The sequence below is a fragment of the Phacochoerus africanus genome, chromosome 3 (genome assembly GCF_016906955.1).
Source record: "Phacochoerus africanus isolate WHEZ1 chromosome 3, ROS_Pafr_v1, whole genome shotgun sequence".
In the NCBI taxonomy this organism is placed as follows: domain Eukaryota; kingdom Metazoa; phylum Chordata; class Mammalia; order Artiodactyla; family Suidae; genus Phacochoerus; species Phacochoerus africanus.
The window spans coordinates 41,385,899-41,403,746 of record NC_062546.1 but is presented as its reverse complement, the minus strand read 5'-3'; the positions used below and the strand labels follow the sequence as shown (position 1 = coordinate 41,403,746).

At 42.9% G+C, this 17,848-nt stretch overlaps 1 protein-coding gene across 1 annotated transcript in view; it reads left to right on the top strand.

Annotated features, from left to right (window-relative positions):
* SPTLC3 (serine palmitoyltransferase long chain base subunit 3) overlaps positions 1-17,848 on the top strand; it is a 139,828-nt gene that overhangs the window by 110,251 nt on the left and 11,729 nt on the right. The window contains exon 10 of the mRNA XM_047771673.1: positions 17,118-17,253. Within this exon, the coding sequence (XP_047627629.1) occupies positions 17,118-17,253 (136 nt within the window). The remainder of the gene's footprint in view (positions 1-17,117; positions 17,254-17,848) is intronic.

Here is a 17,848-nt window from a genome sequence, read left to right as displayed (position 1 = left end):
TTTTATTTATTTATAATATTTAGAGGCTAACTTTTTTTTAACCTATTGGTCTGGTTGTACATAGGCATGTCTTGTTTTATTGTGCTTCAAAGATACTGCCTTTTTTTTTTTTTTTTTTTGGTTAGCTTACTTTTTTGCCCAGAATCTCTGTGAGGGGGAGGCAGTGAAAAGCAGAAAAGACTGTCATGAGGGAGATGAAACCTTGATAATTAGTCTTAGAAAGATCTTCTTGGCATCTTCCTTGTCAGAGAGTTCAGTGAGTACAAAACTGACTTCTGACAAGTTCTTTCTCTCACCCCAGACCCAGCAACACGTTGTTAGTTCTGTCCCACTGATGTTCTGCAATGAATGCTGAGGAGTTCTCAGAGAATTCCACCCAAAATGGGCCATCAGAGGCTGCTGGCATCCCAGGCCCCAGGCATTTCTGAGGGAGGAACCAGCCGCTGCTTCCTAAATATATTTGCCACTTGGTCACCAGCTGGAGATGCAGAAAGGGGCCCAGAGCGGGACAGAAGGCAGGGAGAGCCGCGTTTTCTAAATGGTTTCAAGCCACTGGCATTTCAGCAACAGCTAATGCAGAACAGATGGTGGATGCCACGCTCCGCTGGCTTTCAACAGAGGGACTGCCTCCATCCATGATTAATCACCTGTGCTGGCGTTGGGGGGGGGGGGATTTCTACCTGGTCTTTGTGCACGTGTGGACCTCAGGTTGGGGTGAGCGAGCAAACCGACAGGCGTTGCCTCTCTGCCCAATTGTTGCTTCCGTGCTCTCGGGACCACTGGGGTGCATCCAGTAAACACAGAAATAGCCAACCTGTGGAACCCCGACCAGGAGGGGAAGTTTGTCTGGTTGTGCAGAAATGGCTTGGAAAATGTTCCCTAATGTTCTCTCTCTCCATTTACTTCACCTTAAGAGTTAGCCAAGGGTAGGGCTTTATGACAGTGCAGCAAATTCTGCACTGGCTTTGAGGTCTTAAAAAAAATTTTCCCCCGCCAGAGTGTAAAGACAATCTGTTTGTCTTTTCGATGGCACTGGGGCAAAAGGATAATGTGGCCACTTCCTTCCTCCTGTCCTACAAACAAGATATCCTTTTACACCATGAGTGCTACAGAAGTTTCCTTTTCACTTTGGTTTCCTCTGGGTGGATGGATGCTGAGATGGGGGAGTTGTGATGTAACCCACATGGAATTCTCTACTGGTTCAGTCCAACCAGAGAAGGAAAGGACATGACTCCAGCTGTGGGATCTTTGAGGGTGAAGGGGAAGCTGCTGTTTCATCTTGATCTTTGTTTTCCCCGTCATGGGTTCATTTTCAGCTAAGCAGCCAAATTCGGCAAGAGCCTCCTCCAGCCCCACTATTGTTTGGAGAAGTTTGGGGAGAAAACCAGCTATCCCACCAGCTACATCTGGGGAGGATTAAGCAGGTGGATTTGTGGCTGGTGAAGGCCAGCATGTGCTTTGGGCTAGAGAGAATGTATTAGTTCTTTATTTCTGCATAACAAATGACCACAAACTTAAGGGCTTTAAACAACACCCATTTATTATCTCACAGTCTCCTGGGTGGAGAGTGTGGGCAGTTTCTTCTTTGCTCTGGAAAGGCTGAAATCAAGGTGTCAGTAGCTGCGCTCTTTTCTGGAGTTCACATGCCTCTCCTGAGTTCACGTGGTTGTGGCAGAACCCTGTTCCTGGGAGTTGGTGGAGTGAAGTCCCAGTTTCCTTGTGGACTGTCAGCCAGGGTCCCTTTCAACTCCTGGACACTTGAATTTCCTACCAAGCGGCTCCCTCTATCTTTGAAGCCACAGTGGAGAATCTTCAAGTCAGATCCCTTTCTCTTTCCCTGAATGTTTTTCTTCAGGAAGAACCTAGTCCTTCTAAGAACTCTCCTGATTAGGTCTAAAATTTATTTCACTTTTATAAAATAGAAGAATTTTATGTGGTTCAATTTCCAGTGATCATATGCTTCAACTTGAATACTGAGAATAAAAATTATTCTGGTGGGAGTTCCCATTATGGGTCAGCGGTAATGAACCCAACTGGTATCCGTGAAGACGCAGGTTTGATTCCTGGCTCCACTGAGTAGGTTAAAGATCCAGCATTGCCGTGAGCTCTGGTATAGGTTGCAGGTGCGGCTCGGATTCCAAGTTGCTGTGGCTGTGGTATAGGCAGGCAGCTGCAGCTCCCATTCAACACCTAGCCTGGGAATTTCCATATGCTGCAGGTGCAGCCCCCAAAAGACCAAAAATTTTTTTATTCGGGTGAACACTTCATTTGGGGAGACAAGAAAATACCAGAAGGCATGTCCTGGGCACCAAAGAAACAAAAACTGAGGAGGATACAGGAACAATCATACTAGCTTTAGACACCACAGGTCACTTCCATTGATCACAGCAGCCCAGCCTTTGAGGGCAAATTCAAATCAGTCAGTCTAGTCTTTGGTTCAAATGAATGATTTTCTTTTTCTTTTTCTTTTTTTTTTTGGTCTTTTTGCCTTTTCTAGGGCCACTCCTGTGGCATATGGAGGTTCCCAGGCTAGGGGTCCAATCGGAGCTGTAGCCACCAGCCTACAATAGAGCCACAGCAACTCGGGATCCGAGCTGTGTCAGTGACCCACACCACAGTTCACAGCAACACCGGATCCTTAACCCACTGAGCAAGGCCAGGGATTGAACCCACAACCTCATGGTTCCTAGTCGGCTTCGTTAACCACTGAGCGACGACAGGAACTCCCAAATGAATGATTTTTGATATTTTTGAGTCGCAGATTTTTTTCAAATGAAATGTACATGGAAGTCCATTTTATAAAAAAAATGTTTTTAGGAGTTCCCTGGTGGCTCAGTCCCCACCTTAGTAGGTGGCCGGGCTTCTGTGCACAGTGAGCTCTTTTCATTTGTGAACTGTGTGAATCCATGAATCATGGGGCTCACAGCTCATAAGAATGAGTTTCCCAGCTTTGTTCAAAGAACTTATAACTCACAGACTCATAGGCAGAGCCAGAGTCCAGGTTAGCTAGGTAATGCATAATGATCTCCCAGCCTCCATTTCCTCATCTGTGAAGGGGGCCCAGAAGCACAGCCCCTGGCTCATAGTGGGTGCAGAGGAGAGGTCCATTCTCACTTCTCCTTGGGGATTAAGCCCCTAAGGGTGTCTTTGAGCAGTGGGGTGGGCAGGCGGAGGCAGGGGGGTGAGGGCCCCCAGTGCAGACAGCCATCCACCGCTGACATCCAGTTTGTCTTGCTGCTCAATCTGATTTGTGCCCTGTTCCACACAGGAGCACAATTGAACTGCCTGGACAGTTCTTGGAACATGTGAATGTGGCTATAAATCATGCCTCAACCTTGGAATCTGGACATCAAAAGGGAGTGCTTCAGTGCCTGATAAAAATGTGTGTTCCTCTCCCCAACCAACTCCCAGTGCTGTTTTCTCCATCCCACTGGAAAGCTTGTTACTGCTAATGTGATTCTTAGGATTCTTGCTGCTCTCTAGCCTCTTGATCTTTCCTGAGATCTCTCTGCCCCAGAGTGAGTTGAAAACAAAATGTCTTGTCTGGTGTCCAGAGCTTAAAATAACAGACGCTGGGTTCCTGCTGCCAGGTTGAAACTTTACTCCAAGGTCTCTCCCCACGACCGCCCCTGCCTCCCTCCGCCCCTTCCCCCAGGTTGCAGGAGTGAGGGCGTGGGGGAGGGTGGGACAAGGGTGAGCATCAGACAAAGAAGAGGAAGGAGGCAAGGGAGGGGGCCCTTCTCAGACCACTGCAAGTACTCTTTAGGATCAATTCGGTTGTTCCGAAAAATCGACTTCAATTGTGAGGCATGTTTTACGGAAAATCTTCACTCCTCTAAAGAACACCACCAACCTTTTGCAAGCATCAATGCCTAGAAGCGTGTTTGAGGTCCCAGTCTGGATACCCTGGTGGAAGGAGGGTGGTGTGTATTTCTGCACGTGCCTTTTTAAGGCTGAGGATTAATCAGAAGTGTCCCCCCCCCCCATCTCTGTGGCATCCGGGCCTATGTACCTCTCCTCTGTTAGAGAGTCAGCCTTCAAAGTCTGCAGAAAATGGAGAGTGGCTCTGCCCTTGGCTCACAAACGCATCAAATCCACCTCTTGCCCTCCCTCTAATAGGGGAAATGCCTTTCTCCTTTTTCTGCCTGCCCATGGTTTGATGCAGAAGAACTTTTCCTTCTTTAGCTTCTGACAGGTCATTCTGGGAGTGTTCGCTGTCCGGGCTCCTAATGGCCCGCTGAAGACCGAGTCGATCCAAGCATATTTTTGGAAACACCAAGTCGATTGTCTTTATGGAGGGGACTGTCCAGCTTTGGGGTGGGACGCTTTGTGTTTTATTTGTTTTCCTTCCCCTGCCCCAGCTGGTTTTGTTTTAACAGTATTGGAGAGAGGGCTAAACCCAGTCCAGCTCTTAAGTAGGCAGAGCTAGAAATCCGGGTGGGTAGAATGGCTACCCACTGGGTTGAACTATGAGTGAGAGGGGCAGGCTTGACATTGGGGTTGGTCTCAAGTCCAGTGAGTACTGTGGAGTTAGTCACTCTCAGGGGAGCAAGTCACCCCACAGATGTACTACTGGAGACCCCAAGACCTCAGTAACTGCTGAGGTGTCATCCTGCCAAACAAGAGGCTGGAACATATACCATCTCTTAATTCCATGTCCAGCCAAGGAGCACTTGGGGGTCCCTAACAGCTCACATGGCCATGGCGGTGAACCATGACAGCTGTTTCTGAGATCTCTGAGTCTCTTTGGCTGCACCTTGTGAAACAAACTCATGCCTGGTCTCATCCCCAGAGATCCTGATTTGTTTCTTTCTTTCTTTCTTTTTTTTTTTTTTTGGTCTTTTCTAGGGCTGCACCCATGGCACATGGAGGTTCCCAGGCCAGGGGTCTAATCAGAGCTGTAGCCACCGGCCTACGCCAGAGCCACAGCAACACAGGATCCAAGCCGCGTCTGTGACCCACACCACAGCTCATGGCAATGCCGGATCCTTAACCCACTGAGCAAGGCCAGGGATGGAACCCTCAACTCCATGGTTCCTAGTCGGATTCGTTAACCCCTGAGCCACGATAGGAACTCCCCTATTTCTTTAGACTGGGCATAGAACTTTGCTGAGCTCACTAGGTGTTTCTGAGGTACCACTGAGGCTTCTGAGAGCTACTGCCAGTGGAAAAATGGAACTAACCTTTCAAGTACCTATGGCCCAGGCGCAGGACTTAGCGTGTTCCTGCAATAACTCCTTTATTCCTCCCAAATCTCCCAATCTTCCTGTGAGATAAGCTTATTTATCTCTATTTCACAGGCAAAACTGAAGTTTTAAGACCTTAAGTTGTCCGAGTGGAGTTTGGTTCCTAGTCCAGTTAATTCCAAAGCCTTTTTGTTTTCCAGAGAACCCAGAATACGGCAAAATAAGTCACTTGCATAAGCTCTGCATAAGAGATCAGATCACTTGCTTATTTATTTGTGCTGGGCCTTCCCTGTCTTCTAGGTAATAAGTGGAACAAAGATCAGAAACTATTTAATTAGGGGTTTTTAGTGTTGCAAAGGGAAAGTCACTATAGTGCCAAATCTCCACGGCATCCTGGCATGGCCCTCCCCATACAAAAGGACAAGTGCTAAAAGTCTCTTCTACTTTTACAAAGCACGCTTCAAACACAGATCTCAAAGCATGACATAATTAATAAAATCACTCACATCCTGTCTAGATGAGTAGCGTTTTATATGTACAAATTTCTCTCTGCCCCCAGGCCCTCCAAGAGTAGGAGAATGTTTCCAATTTTAAGAGTGAGCAATAGAGTAATTGAAAGTAGCTGTATCTTGGCCAACTCAAAAGACCCCAAAGGCATTTATAGTGACCCTATATGAGAAAACATGGTGACCATGAAGTGTGTCATAATGGCTTGTCAGCCATGCTGTGCTAAACGGTTCCAAGACAGAAAAGACTGGGCAAGAATAAAACATTCAGTTCTTAAAAGTCAGCTGTCCCTGGGATCGATATTCTAATCTGCTTGGTCAACTCTCCAAAGGATCTAGAAGCAGTAAAGTGATGACATGAGCTGGTGATCCAGTTACTTGGGTTAATCAAGGCAGAGGGGACAGACGGGGCCAATTAAGTAGCTGGGGAGCCCAATGATGAATGAATCATTATGGGCAAGTGCAAAGATAATGCCATTGGGAAAAGCAATTTAAATCATTCATGCACTTCCAGGCCAGGAAATCTTTCTAGTCTTTGAGGGGAATCATTTAGGAATCATCAGACCCAGCCTGATGAAGTCATCAATTCATTGTGCAGCTAACAATCAACAAAAGAGCTGAACACACAAGGGAACAAGCCATATGGAATACATTTTGGTGGCTGGGATGTATATTGGTGCCTTCATGTGACTCACCTTCAAAATGTCTTACTCCAGCCCCTTTTCTTTTCCTTCTCTAGTCCTCAAATTCCCCCTACTCCTATATTTCATCTTTCTAAACACACAGTCTCAATGTATGGATGCAATTTTAGGGGAAAATAATGACATATTTCCCCCCCTCATTTCTATGGTTGTCTTCAAATAGGTTGCTCTCTGTACATGTACAAGTTTCTTTTTTTTCCTTTCTTTCTTCCTCTCTCTCTCTCTTTCTCTCTCTCTCTCTTTCTCTCTCTCTCTTTCTTTCTTTCTTTCTTTCTTTCTTTCTTTCTTTCTTTCTTTCTTTCTTTCTTTCTTTCTTTCTTTCCTTCTTTCTTTCCTTCTTTCTTTCTTTCTTTCTTTCCTTCTTTCTTTTGTCTTTTTGTCTTTTTAGGGCCACATCCATGGCATAGGGAGGTTCCTAGGCCTAGGGGTCTATTGGAGCTGTAACCACCGGCCTACCCCACAGCCACAGCAATGCCAGATCCGAGCCACATCTGTGACCTACATCAGAGCTCACGGCAACGCCGATCCTTGACTGGATAAGCGAGTCCAGGGATCGAACCCACGACCTCATGGTTCCTAGTCGGATTCTTTGCTGCTGTGCCATGATGGGAACTCCACATGTATAAGTTTCCAAAGGACACGTCAGCATGTCATCACACAGTTCTTTTTTTTTTTTAAGCGTAAAGGAAGATGTGTTTGTGAAACAAAATTTATGCAAATAGTTCTACATCTCTCAAAATCCCTTACTTGTATGCATGTTGCAAATCTGGAATTTTGGGAGAGAGGGCTTATCTTTTTTTAATGAGGTAGGTAGGGAACTAAAAGGCCATATGAATTAAAGTAAGCTGTATTTGCAATTACCTGTTTCTTTAAATCCAAAAGTCCCAACCAGGAACCCCAAAGAAAAGGTTATCCTGGACTGCCATGTTCATAACTCCAATGAACTCTAGTTCTGACTTATTTTCTCCCTCCCTAATTGTTCCTACCTATCTCCCTTTTATTTATTTTTATTTTTTTATTTAAGTTTATTTTTATTTTTTATTACTCAACGAATTTATTACATTTATAGTTGTACAATGATCACCACAATCCAATTTTATAGGATTTCCATCCCACAACCCCAGCGCATCCCCCCACTCCCCAAACAGTCTCCTTTGGAGACCGTAAGTTTTTCAATGTCTGTGAGTCAGTTTCTGTTCTGTCCTTTTTTCATATTCCACATGTCAGTGAAAGCATTTGATGCTGGTGTCTCATTGTATGGCTGACTTCACTTAACATGGTAATTTCTAGGTCCATCCATGTTGCTAAAAATGCTGGTATTTCATTCCTTTTAATGGATGAGTAATACTCCATTGTGTATATGTACCACATCTTCTTGATCCACTCCTCTGTTGATGGACATTTAGGTTATTTCCATGTCTTGGCTATTGCAAATAGTGCTACAATGAACATCAGACAGAGTACATGTGTCTTTGCGAGTCATGGTTTTCTCTGGATAGATGCCCCGGAGTGGGATTGCTGGATCAGATGGTAGTTCTATGTTTAGTTTTATGAAGAACCTCCATACTGTTTTCTACAGTGGTTGCACCAATTTACAATCCCACCAATGGTGTAATAGGGTTCCTTTTTCTCCACACCCTCTCTAGTATTTATTGTTTGTAGACTTTCTGATGATGGCCATTCTGGCTGGTGTAGGGTGGTACCTCATGGTGGTTTTAATTTGCATTTCTCTAATAATGAGTGATGTTGAACATCTTTTCATGTGTCTTTTGGCCATCCATATTTCTTCTTTGGAGAATTGTCTGTTTAGATCTTCTTCCCATTTTTGATGGAGTTGTTTCTTTTTTTTGGTATTGAGCTGTAGGAGGTGTTTATAAATTTTGGAGATTAATTCCTTGTCAGTCAATTCATTTGCAAAGATTTTCTCCCAATCTGTGGGTTGTCTTTTTGTGTTGTTTAGGGTTTCCTTTGCTGTGCAGAAACTTTAAAATTTAATTAAGTCCTATTTGTTTATTTTTGTTTTTACTGTCAATAAGAGGTGGATCTGAGAAGATGTTGCTGTCGTTTATGTCAGAGAGGGTTTGTCCTATGTTTTCCTCTAAGAGTTTTATAGTGTCTGGTCTTAGATCTAGGTCTTTAATCCATTTTGAGTTTATGTTTGTGCATGGTGTTAGGAAGTGATCTAATTTCATTCTTTTCCATGTGGCTGTCCAGTTTTCCTAGCACCACTTATTGAACAGGCTCTCTTTTCTCCATTGTATTCTTGCCTCCTTTGTCATAGATTAGTTGGGTGTAGGTGCATGGGTTTAATTCTGGGTATTCTATCCTGTTCCACTGATCTATATTTCTGTCTTTGAGCCAGTATCATATGGTTTTGATGACTGTGGCTTTGTATTATAGTCTGAAGACAGGGAACCTGATTCCTCCAGCTCCATTTTTCTTTTTCAGGATGTCTTTGGCTATTGTGAGTCTTTTATGCTTCCAAACAAACTCTGAAACATTTTGTTCGAGTTCTGTGAAAAGTGTCCTTGGTAACTTGATAGGGATTGCATTGAATCTATAGATTGCCTTGGGTAGTATAGTCATTTTGGTAATATTGACTCTTCCAATCCAAGAGCATGTGTTGTCTTTCCATCTATTTGTGTCGTCTTTGATTTCTTTCATCAGTGTCTCATAGTTTTCAGAGTACAGGTCTTTTGTCTCTTTAGGGAGGTTTACGTCTAGGTATTTTTTTTTTTTTTGGATGCGATGATAAATGGGATTGCTTCCCTAATTTCTCTTTCTGATCTTTCATTGCTAGCGTATAGAAATGCTGTTGATTTCTGTGTATTAATTTTGTATCCTGCAACTTTTCCAAATTCATGGTTGAGCTCTAACAGTTTTCTGGTAGAGTCTTTAGGATTCTCTAGGTATAGTATCATGTCATCTGCAAATAGTGATAGTTTTATTTCTTCCTTTCCAATGTGGATTCCTTTAATTTCTTTTACTTCTCTGATGGCTGTGGCTAGGACTTCCAAAACTATGTTGAAGAGTAGTGGTGAGAGCAGACATCCTTGTCTTGTTCCTGATCTCAGCAGAAATTCTTTCAGCTTTTCACCATTGAGAATGATGTTAGCTGTGGGTTTGTCATATATGGCCTTTATTATGTTGAGGTAGGTTCCCTCTATGCCCATGTTCTGAAGGGTTTTTATCAGAAATGAGTGTTGGATTTTGTCAAAGGCTTTTTCTGCATCTATTGAGAAGATCATATGGTTTTTGTTCTTCCGCTTGTTAATGTGGTGTATCACACTGATTGATTTGCAGATATTGAAGAACCCTTGCATCCCTAAGATAAATCCCACTTGATCATGATGTACAATCCTTTTAATATATTGTTGGATGCAGTTTGCTAGTATTTTGTTGAGGATTTTTGCATCAATGTTCATCAGTGAAATTGGCCTGTAAGTTTTCTTTTGTTGCAGTATCTTTGTCTGGTTTTGGTATCATGCTGATGGTGGCCTCATAGAATGAGTTTGGGAGTATCCCTTCCACAGCCATTTTCTGGAATAGTTTCAGAAAGATAGGTATTAGCTCTCCTCTAAACGTTTGATAGAATTCTCCTGTGAAGCCATCTGGTCCTGGAATTTTGTTTGTTGGAAGTTTTTAAATCACAGTTTCAATTTCAGTACTTGTGGTGGGTCCATTCATCTTTTCTCTTTCATCTTGGTTTCATCTTTGAAGACTGTACCTTTCCAAGAATTTTTCCATTTCTTCTAGGTTTTCTGTTTTATTGGTATATAGTTGCATATAATAGTCTCTTATGATCCTTTCTATTTCTGGGATGTCCGTTGCTACTTCTCCTTTTTCTAATTTTATTGATTTGAATCTTCTCTCTTTTTTTCTTGATAAGTCTGGCTAAGGGTTTATCAATTTTGTTGATCTTTTCAAAGAACTAGCTTTTCGTTTCATTGATCTTTTCTATGGTTTCCTTCTTTTCTATTTCATTGATTTCTGCTCTGATCTTTATGATTTCTTTCCTTATACTAACTTTAGGTCTTGTCTGTTCTCTCTCTAGCTGCTTAAGATGTAACGTTAGCTTGTTTATTTGAGCTTTTTCTTGTTTCCTGAGGTGGGCTTGTATTGCTGTAAGCTTTCCTCTTGGAACAGCTTTTGCTGCATCCTATAGGTTTTGGACTGTCCTATGTCTGTTGTCATTTGCTTCTAGGTATTTTTTAATTTCCTCTTTGATTTCTTCAGTTACCCACTGGTTGTTTAGTGGCATGTTATTGAGTCTCCACGTGTTTGTGTTTTTTTCAGTTTTTTTCTTTTTGTTTATTTCCAGTCATATAGTGTTGTGGTTGGAAAAGATGCTTGGTATGATTTCAATTTTCTTAAAGTTACTAAGGTTGGATTTGTAGCTCTGGATGTGATCAATCTTAGAGAATGTTCCATGTGCACTTAAGAAGAATGTGTATTCTGTTGCTTTTGGATGGAATGTCCTATAAATATCTATTAAGTCCATCTGGTCTAATGCTTCATTCAGGGCCTGTGTTTCCTTATTGATCTGGATGATCTGTCCATTGCTGCAAGTGAGGTGTTAAAGTCCGCCACTATGATTGTGTTATTGTCAATTTGTCATTTTAAGGTTGTTAGCAGTTGCCTTACTTATTGTGGTGAACCTATGTTGGGTGCGTACATATTTAAAATTGATATATCTTCTTCTTGGATTGATCCTTGGATCATTAGGTAATGACCTTCCTTGTCCCTTAAAATATTCTTCATTTTAAAGTCTATTTTGTCTGATATGAGTATTGCTACTCCAGCTTTCTTTTGATTCCCGTTTGCATGGAATATTTTCTTCCATCCTCTCACTTTCAATTTGTATGTGTCCCTGGAAGTGAAGTGGGTCTCTTGAAGACAGCATATATATATGGATCTTGTTTTTGTATCCATTCAGCCAGTCTATGTCTTTTAGTTGGGGTGTTTAGTCCATGAACATTTAAGGTAATTATTGATATGTATGTTCTTATTGCCATTTTATTAATTGCTTTGGATTTGTTTTTGTTGCTCTTTTTTCTTCCCTTCTTCTCTTGTTCTTCCTCTTGTGGTTCGATGACTATCTTTAGTGTTGTATTTGAGTCGATTTTTGTTTGTTTGTGTATCAATTGTAGATTTTTGGTTTGCAGTTATTCTGAAGTTTTGATATGAGTCTATATATATATGATATTGTTTTAAGTTGTTGGTCTCTTAATTGCAAGTGCATCTCCAGTGTCCTACATTTGTACCCACCTCTTCTCATGATTTCTGATTTTCGTGGCATAATTGTGTGTGGATGATTTCATAATTGTGTGTGGATGATTTACTGCATATATTCCTTTACTGGTGAGCCTTGTCATTTGTGGTATTTTTGTTTCCTGTTGCGGCCTTATCTTTTCTGCCTAGAGAAGTTCCTTTAGTATTTGTTGTAAAGCTGGTTTAGTGTGCTGAATTCTCTTAGCTTTTGCTTATCTGTGAAGCTTTTGATTTCTCCAAATCTGAATGAGAGCCTTGCTGGGTAAAGTAATGTTGGCTGGAGGTTTTTTCCTTTCATCATGTTAAGTATATCATGCCACTCCCTTCTGGCCTGCAGAGTTTCTGCTGAAAAATCTGCTGATAACCTTATCAGGATTCCCTTGTATGTTATTTGTTTCTTTTCCCTAGCTGTTTTCAACAGTTTCTCTTTGTATTTAATTCTGGTCAGATTGACTAATATGTGTCTTGGGGTGTTCCTCCTTGGGTTTATTTTATACGGTACTCGTTGTGCTTCCTGGATTTGAGTGAGTGGTTCCTCTCCCATATTAGGGAAATTTTTGGTTATTATGTCTTCAAATATTTTTTCTGTCCTTATCTCTCTCTCTTCTCCTTCTGGCACCCCTACAATATGGATGTTGTTGCGTTTAAGTTGTCCCAGAGTTCTTTGAGACTCTCCTCATTTGTTTTCAATCTTTTTTCTCTTTTCTGTTCCACATACATGATTTCCAGTATTCTGTCCTCCACCTTGCTTATTTGTTCTTCTGCCTCCTGTATTCTGCTGTTAGCTGCTTCTAGTGAATTTTTTATTTCAGTTATTGTATTTTGCACCTCTTCTTGTTTAAGTTTGATATCTTGTATCTCTTTGGTCAGTGTTTCCTGTAAGTTATCCATCTTTGCCTCCAGTTTATTTCCAATGTCTTGCATCATCTTCAGCATCAACAGTCTAAAGTCTTTTTCCTGGAGGCTGAGAATCTCCTGATCACTTAGCTGATTTTCTGGTTTTTTTTTTTCTTTCTCCCTCATCTGAGTTATAGTTCTCTGTCTTTTCATTTTTATAGGTTTTTGGTGTGGCGACCTTTTTACAGATAATAGACCTATAGCCTCTCTTACTTCTGGTTTCTGCCCCCCTCGTGGCTGAAGTTGGTATGGGGGCTTGCTGTAGGCTTCCTGATGGGAGGGACTGATGCCTGCCCACTGGTAGGTGGAGCTGATTCCTATGGGGTTCTGGTGGGTGGGACTTTACCTTTGGATGGAATTAGAGGAGGCTCTGTGCCTGGGGGTCTTTAGGCAGCCTGTTTACTGATGGGTGGGGCTGTGATCCCACCTGGATTGTTGTTTTGCCTGGGGCTTCTCAGTGCTGATGGGTGGGGCCAGATTTTCCCAAAATGGCCACCTCCAGGGAAAGGCATGCTGCTCAATATTCCTGAGAGCTTTTTCTTCCAATGTCCTTCCTCCACAACAAGCCACATTCACCCATTTTTCTCAGGATGTCCTCCAAGAACTGCAGTCAGGATTGACCCAGATTCCCATGGAGACTTTGCTTTGCCCTTGGACCCAGTGCATATGAAAGTCTGTGTGCACCTTTTAAGAATGGGGTCTCCATTTCCCCCAGTCCTGTGGAGCTCCTGAGCACAAGCCCACTGGCCTTCAATGCCAGATGCTCTGGGGCTCTTTCTCCCAGTGCCAGATCCCCACACATGGGAGTTTGATGTGGGGCTCAGAACTCTCAGTCCTGTAGGTGAGTCTCTGTAAACCAGTTACTTTCCCGTCTGTGGGGCTTCCCACCTGGGAGGTATGGGTTTGCCTATATCATGTAATCACACCTCCTACCTCTTGATGTGGCCTCCTCTTTGTCTTCTGGAGTAGGGTATCTTTTTGAAAGTTTCTGGTCTGTTTGGTTGAAGATTGCTCAGCATGTAGTTGTAAATTTTGCTGTTTTTAGGAGAGAAGTTGAGCTCCAGTCCCTCTATTCCTCCATCTTAATCCCATCTACCCGTCTCCCTTTTAAGCTCATCCTCCTCTTACTAACCATTCAATGTTGGATTCTCCAATCCTTGTACTCCTGGTTTTTTTAGACAATCTATTTATTGTTCCTTCTTACTTTGCTCCACCCTCAACCATATCTTACTGGTTCTCAACCTCTCTGGGTTTCTACAAACCATTGCACCTGTTCCCTGTGCCAAGAATTCTCCCCTCTCATTCTTTATCTGTTGACATATGTCCATCCTTCAGATATCAGCTCAATCATCACTATGGACTCTCCTAATACCACTTAGCATTCTTTACCCATCAGAATTGTAATTTTACATTCATTTGTGTAATTATTTGATTAATGTCTGCCTCCCCCATGGACTATAATCTCGTCCCTGTTTCTTCTCCTTCTGTTGCTACTGAATGACCTTGCACTGCCTGCCTCTCTTGTTCCTGGGCTACCATAGCTTCTATTGACCAATGGCTTCATCTGTCTCACAGATATGGATAATAAGCTTTTCTCTCAATGCCCCTCAATTTCTAGTTGTCTGCCACTTTCTGGTTCTCTCCAAATTTTTTCCCTTCACACTCTACCAGTAAGACAGCCTTCTTGGTTTAATTCATATTTATTATCTCTTTGCCAAACTTCTTATGATAGACCAACTCATGGCTCCCTGGCCAATATCACATGAACTTCTCTTAGGTCAAGTGTGTCCTCCATGCATGGACTGTGGCTAGCATGGTTGAGAGAGCAGCTTTCTTGAGAAAGTACAATAAAACCAGATACCTTCTCCATCACAATATGATTGCTGAGAACTTATAGGTTTGGGGAGGTATCTTGCTGGATAGGTAGGATTAAGTGGAAAAGAAACAGGGAGAGTTTAAGCATTCAAGCTCCTCCTTGGTTGGTGTTGCCCTCAGCCAAATCTCTATTCTTTGGCATATGCTGTTAACAATTTAAGATGTTGCAGAAGTCAAGTGCATTTAGATCCGATGAACAAAGTAAAACTCTCAAAGGAGGAGCTAAAGTATTTGGGGATTGATGGAACCTAGGAAAAAATGTCATATGATTAGATTAAAAATACCTGGTAAGGGTAAGGGCTGCCTAATACTTGTTCATCCTACTACTTGGGGGCAGCCCTTCAGGGCCCCACACCTGAAGTAAGGGGTTCACTAGTCTTCTCCTCTCTGGCCGGCCCTGGACTCTAGTCCTTGATGCTGCACACTATGCTCTTACAATGTGAGGTTGTCAAAATCTTGTCCAGCCCTCAACCACTCAACTGCCTATACTAGAAAAATGTGGTGTAACAATGACTATAACAGCTGTTGGAAGTGAGTTTTACTGAGCTTAAGGAGAAGAGATGGCCACCATCCATTATGTAGGTGGACATCATCAATCACTTCTACTGGACAGAGGACCATAAGGTAGGGGGTTAATGGCACAGATTCCAGAGCCCAACTACCTAGGTTCAAAGTCTGGCCATGCTACCTACCAACTCTGTGACTTGCCTCCTCTTCATGTATAACATGAAATTATAGCATCTACCTCAATCTAGTTGTTGTGAGGACTAATAAACCATTTAATGTCAAGTGCTTGTAACAAAGTTGACATTATATATTTGTGAGCTACAATTATTACTCTTGATATTATTCTTCTCCTTAGAGGTCACCTCATACATTTATTGGCCACCTGGATTAGTGGCCAGGATACATTTGGTTGTAAGTAGTATAAATTCAGCTCAAAGTAGCTTAAGTAAGAAGCAAGTATCCATGAGGATGCAGGTTCAGTCCCTGGTGTTTCTCAGTGGGTCAGGGATCCGGCATTGCCACAAATGGTGTTACAGGTTGCAGATGTGGCTCAGATCCTTCACTGCTGTGGCTGTGGAGTAGGCTGGCAGTTGCAGCTGCAGCTGCAGCTCCAACTCCAACTTGACCCCTAGCTTGGGAACTTCCACATGCCATGGGTGCAGCCCTAAAAAGCAAAAAAATATATATATATTCTTCTGTCTTGTGCCTTGGCTTTCTTTTCTTCTGAGGAAACATCATTCTCAAGTGGGTTTCCTCTCTAAGGTGGCAATGATGCAGCTTTAAGATGACCTCGTTTTTACATTTCTTCCTCAGTATATCTGAATGACTGGTAGGACCAGGTTGTGTTCCATCATTGAGCTAATTATCAGGGGCATGAAGTATTACAATAGGCCAGACCCTGGTCACATATTACCCCTATAGCAAAGAGGAAAGATAGACCAACTCTACCTGAACATCATGGTCCCCTGGAGGAAGGATGCTGAACAGGAGATACACACTGCTCCACTCTTGTCAAGGCAGTTCTCCAAAAAGAAACTAGAAGACCATGATTGACATAGCTACTGAAATTTTTATCCATTTTCCATTCTAAAGAGTTACAAATACCCAGGGGTGATATTCAAAATATTGAATAACTGGTAGAGTAAAAGATGATCAGTTTGAATGGATGCCTGATCAATCAGAATGGAGGTCAACTGTATCAGCAAAATTCCTGCTGAATAGCAATTTGCATCAAATGCAAACACTGGACTGATTTCTAGAGAACTTAAATATCCAATCCTATTCCATCCTCCTTATCGAGCACTCTAGCTTTGGCTAGTTTACTCATTACCTTATTAGAGGCAGAACTGAATAGACAGAGGTCTCCAGAACTCTTTCTGGTCTTCAGTTCCTTTTGGTCATCTCATAATGTGTGTGACTTCCACACTGGGACCCACCCTTGGGACAAAAGCCAAGCTTTTGAGCTAAAGCATCAATAACCTCTAAATGGAAACATGTATCTTGCTGTACCTCTGCTGGGGGCCAACCCTGTCATTTTTCTGCCTGGGGAAAGCAGAGGTCCCCCTCTTCCCCTCCCGCTATTACTCTACATGCCAGATACCTCACAAAACAACCCTGGTCTCTGCTGGATCTATTTTGTCCAGGGATGTGCTATCCCTTTAAATTCAGATTGGTTGACATGTTCTTTGAAAAGAGACCTAGATGAGGGGCAACTTAATGGGCCATTTCAACTTGGCTAAAAAGCCTCAACCAACCACTGGTATGGGGTGGAGAGAGAGAGAGAGATGTCATACTCCCTTCTGATCTAACAGGTTTATAGTACTTAGTGCAGAACCCACATACAGTAGGCATCTAGTAAATGATAGTTTATCTCCTTTCTTCTTGCTGGACACCCTTCCTACTCCCCTCCCACTCTGCAGCCTGGCCTGGCTTCAGCTGCAAGCAGAACCTAGCAACACCATCCCCTCTGGACCCTGCTTTTCAGGCTTAGGGCAAGTCTCAGCATCAGTGCCCACACTGCTCATCAGGAGATATGTCCCACCCTACTCTGACCCTCTTCCAGCCATTAATATGCAAGCCTACATAAAGATTTAGGAACACTTGCCAAGACAGTCTGACCTTTGCTTCCCTCTTCCAGGTGGGAATTGATGGATTTCATGCCTGTCTCCTTTCAGGGTTGCAGAGAGTACAACAACTTGCAAAAAACACAAGATACTTCAGACAGAGACTGAGCCAACTGGGATTCATCATCTATGGCAATGAGGCATCTCCTGTTGTCCCCCTGCTCCTTTACATGCCTGCTAAAGTGGCGTGAGTATCCAGCAGTCTCTCAGAAGAACACCTCAGCCCCAAGGTCATTTGACAGAGTTGGGAGTTCTGACACCAGGCGGCTCCTTCAGCACAGGTGCTACTTATACACTTTGAGCGTGGTGCTGAGCTCAGAATTCACTTGTCCAGCTTCTCAGAAGCCACCTCCAGTCCATCAGCAAGGCTTTTTCACAGGTCTTATGGGTAGAGAGCACCCTGACTTCCAAGTTCTGTGAATTAGGAGGAGTCACTTACCACCCCACCCCTACCACTACCAAGGTCTCATCTGTAAATTAAGGATGATCCTATATCACTTCCTGCCCCAAGATCTGTCTCAAGGAGAACTCCAAAAGGCCATCTCTCCCAACATTCAAATCAACACTACCAGGCTCTGTGCTTTCTTCCACTTTGTCCCATTGAACTCTCATGGCCACCCTCAAAAAAAGGCAGCTTGAAGTATCTGTCCCCTAGACAGATACTTCTAATTAAAGATTATGGGAGTTCCCATAGTGGCGCAGTGGAAATGAATCCAACTAGGAACCATGAGGTTGTGGGTTCAATCCCTGGCCTTGCTCAATGGGCTTAGGGTCTGGTGTTG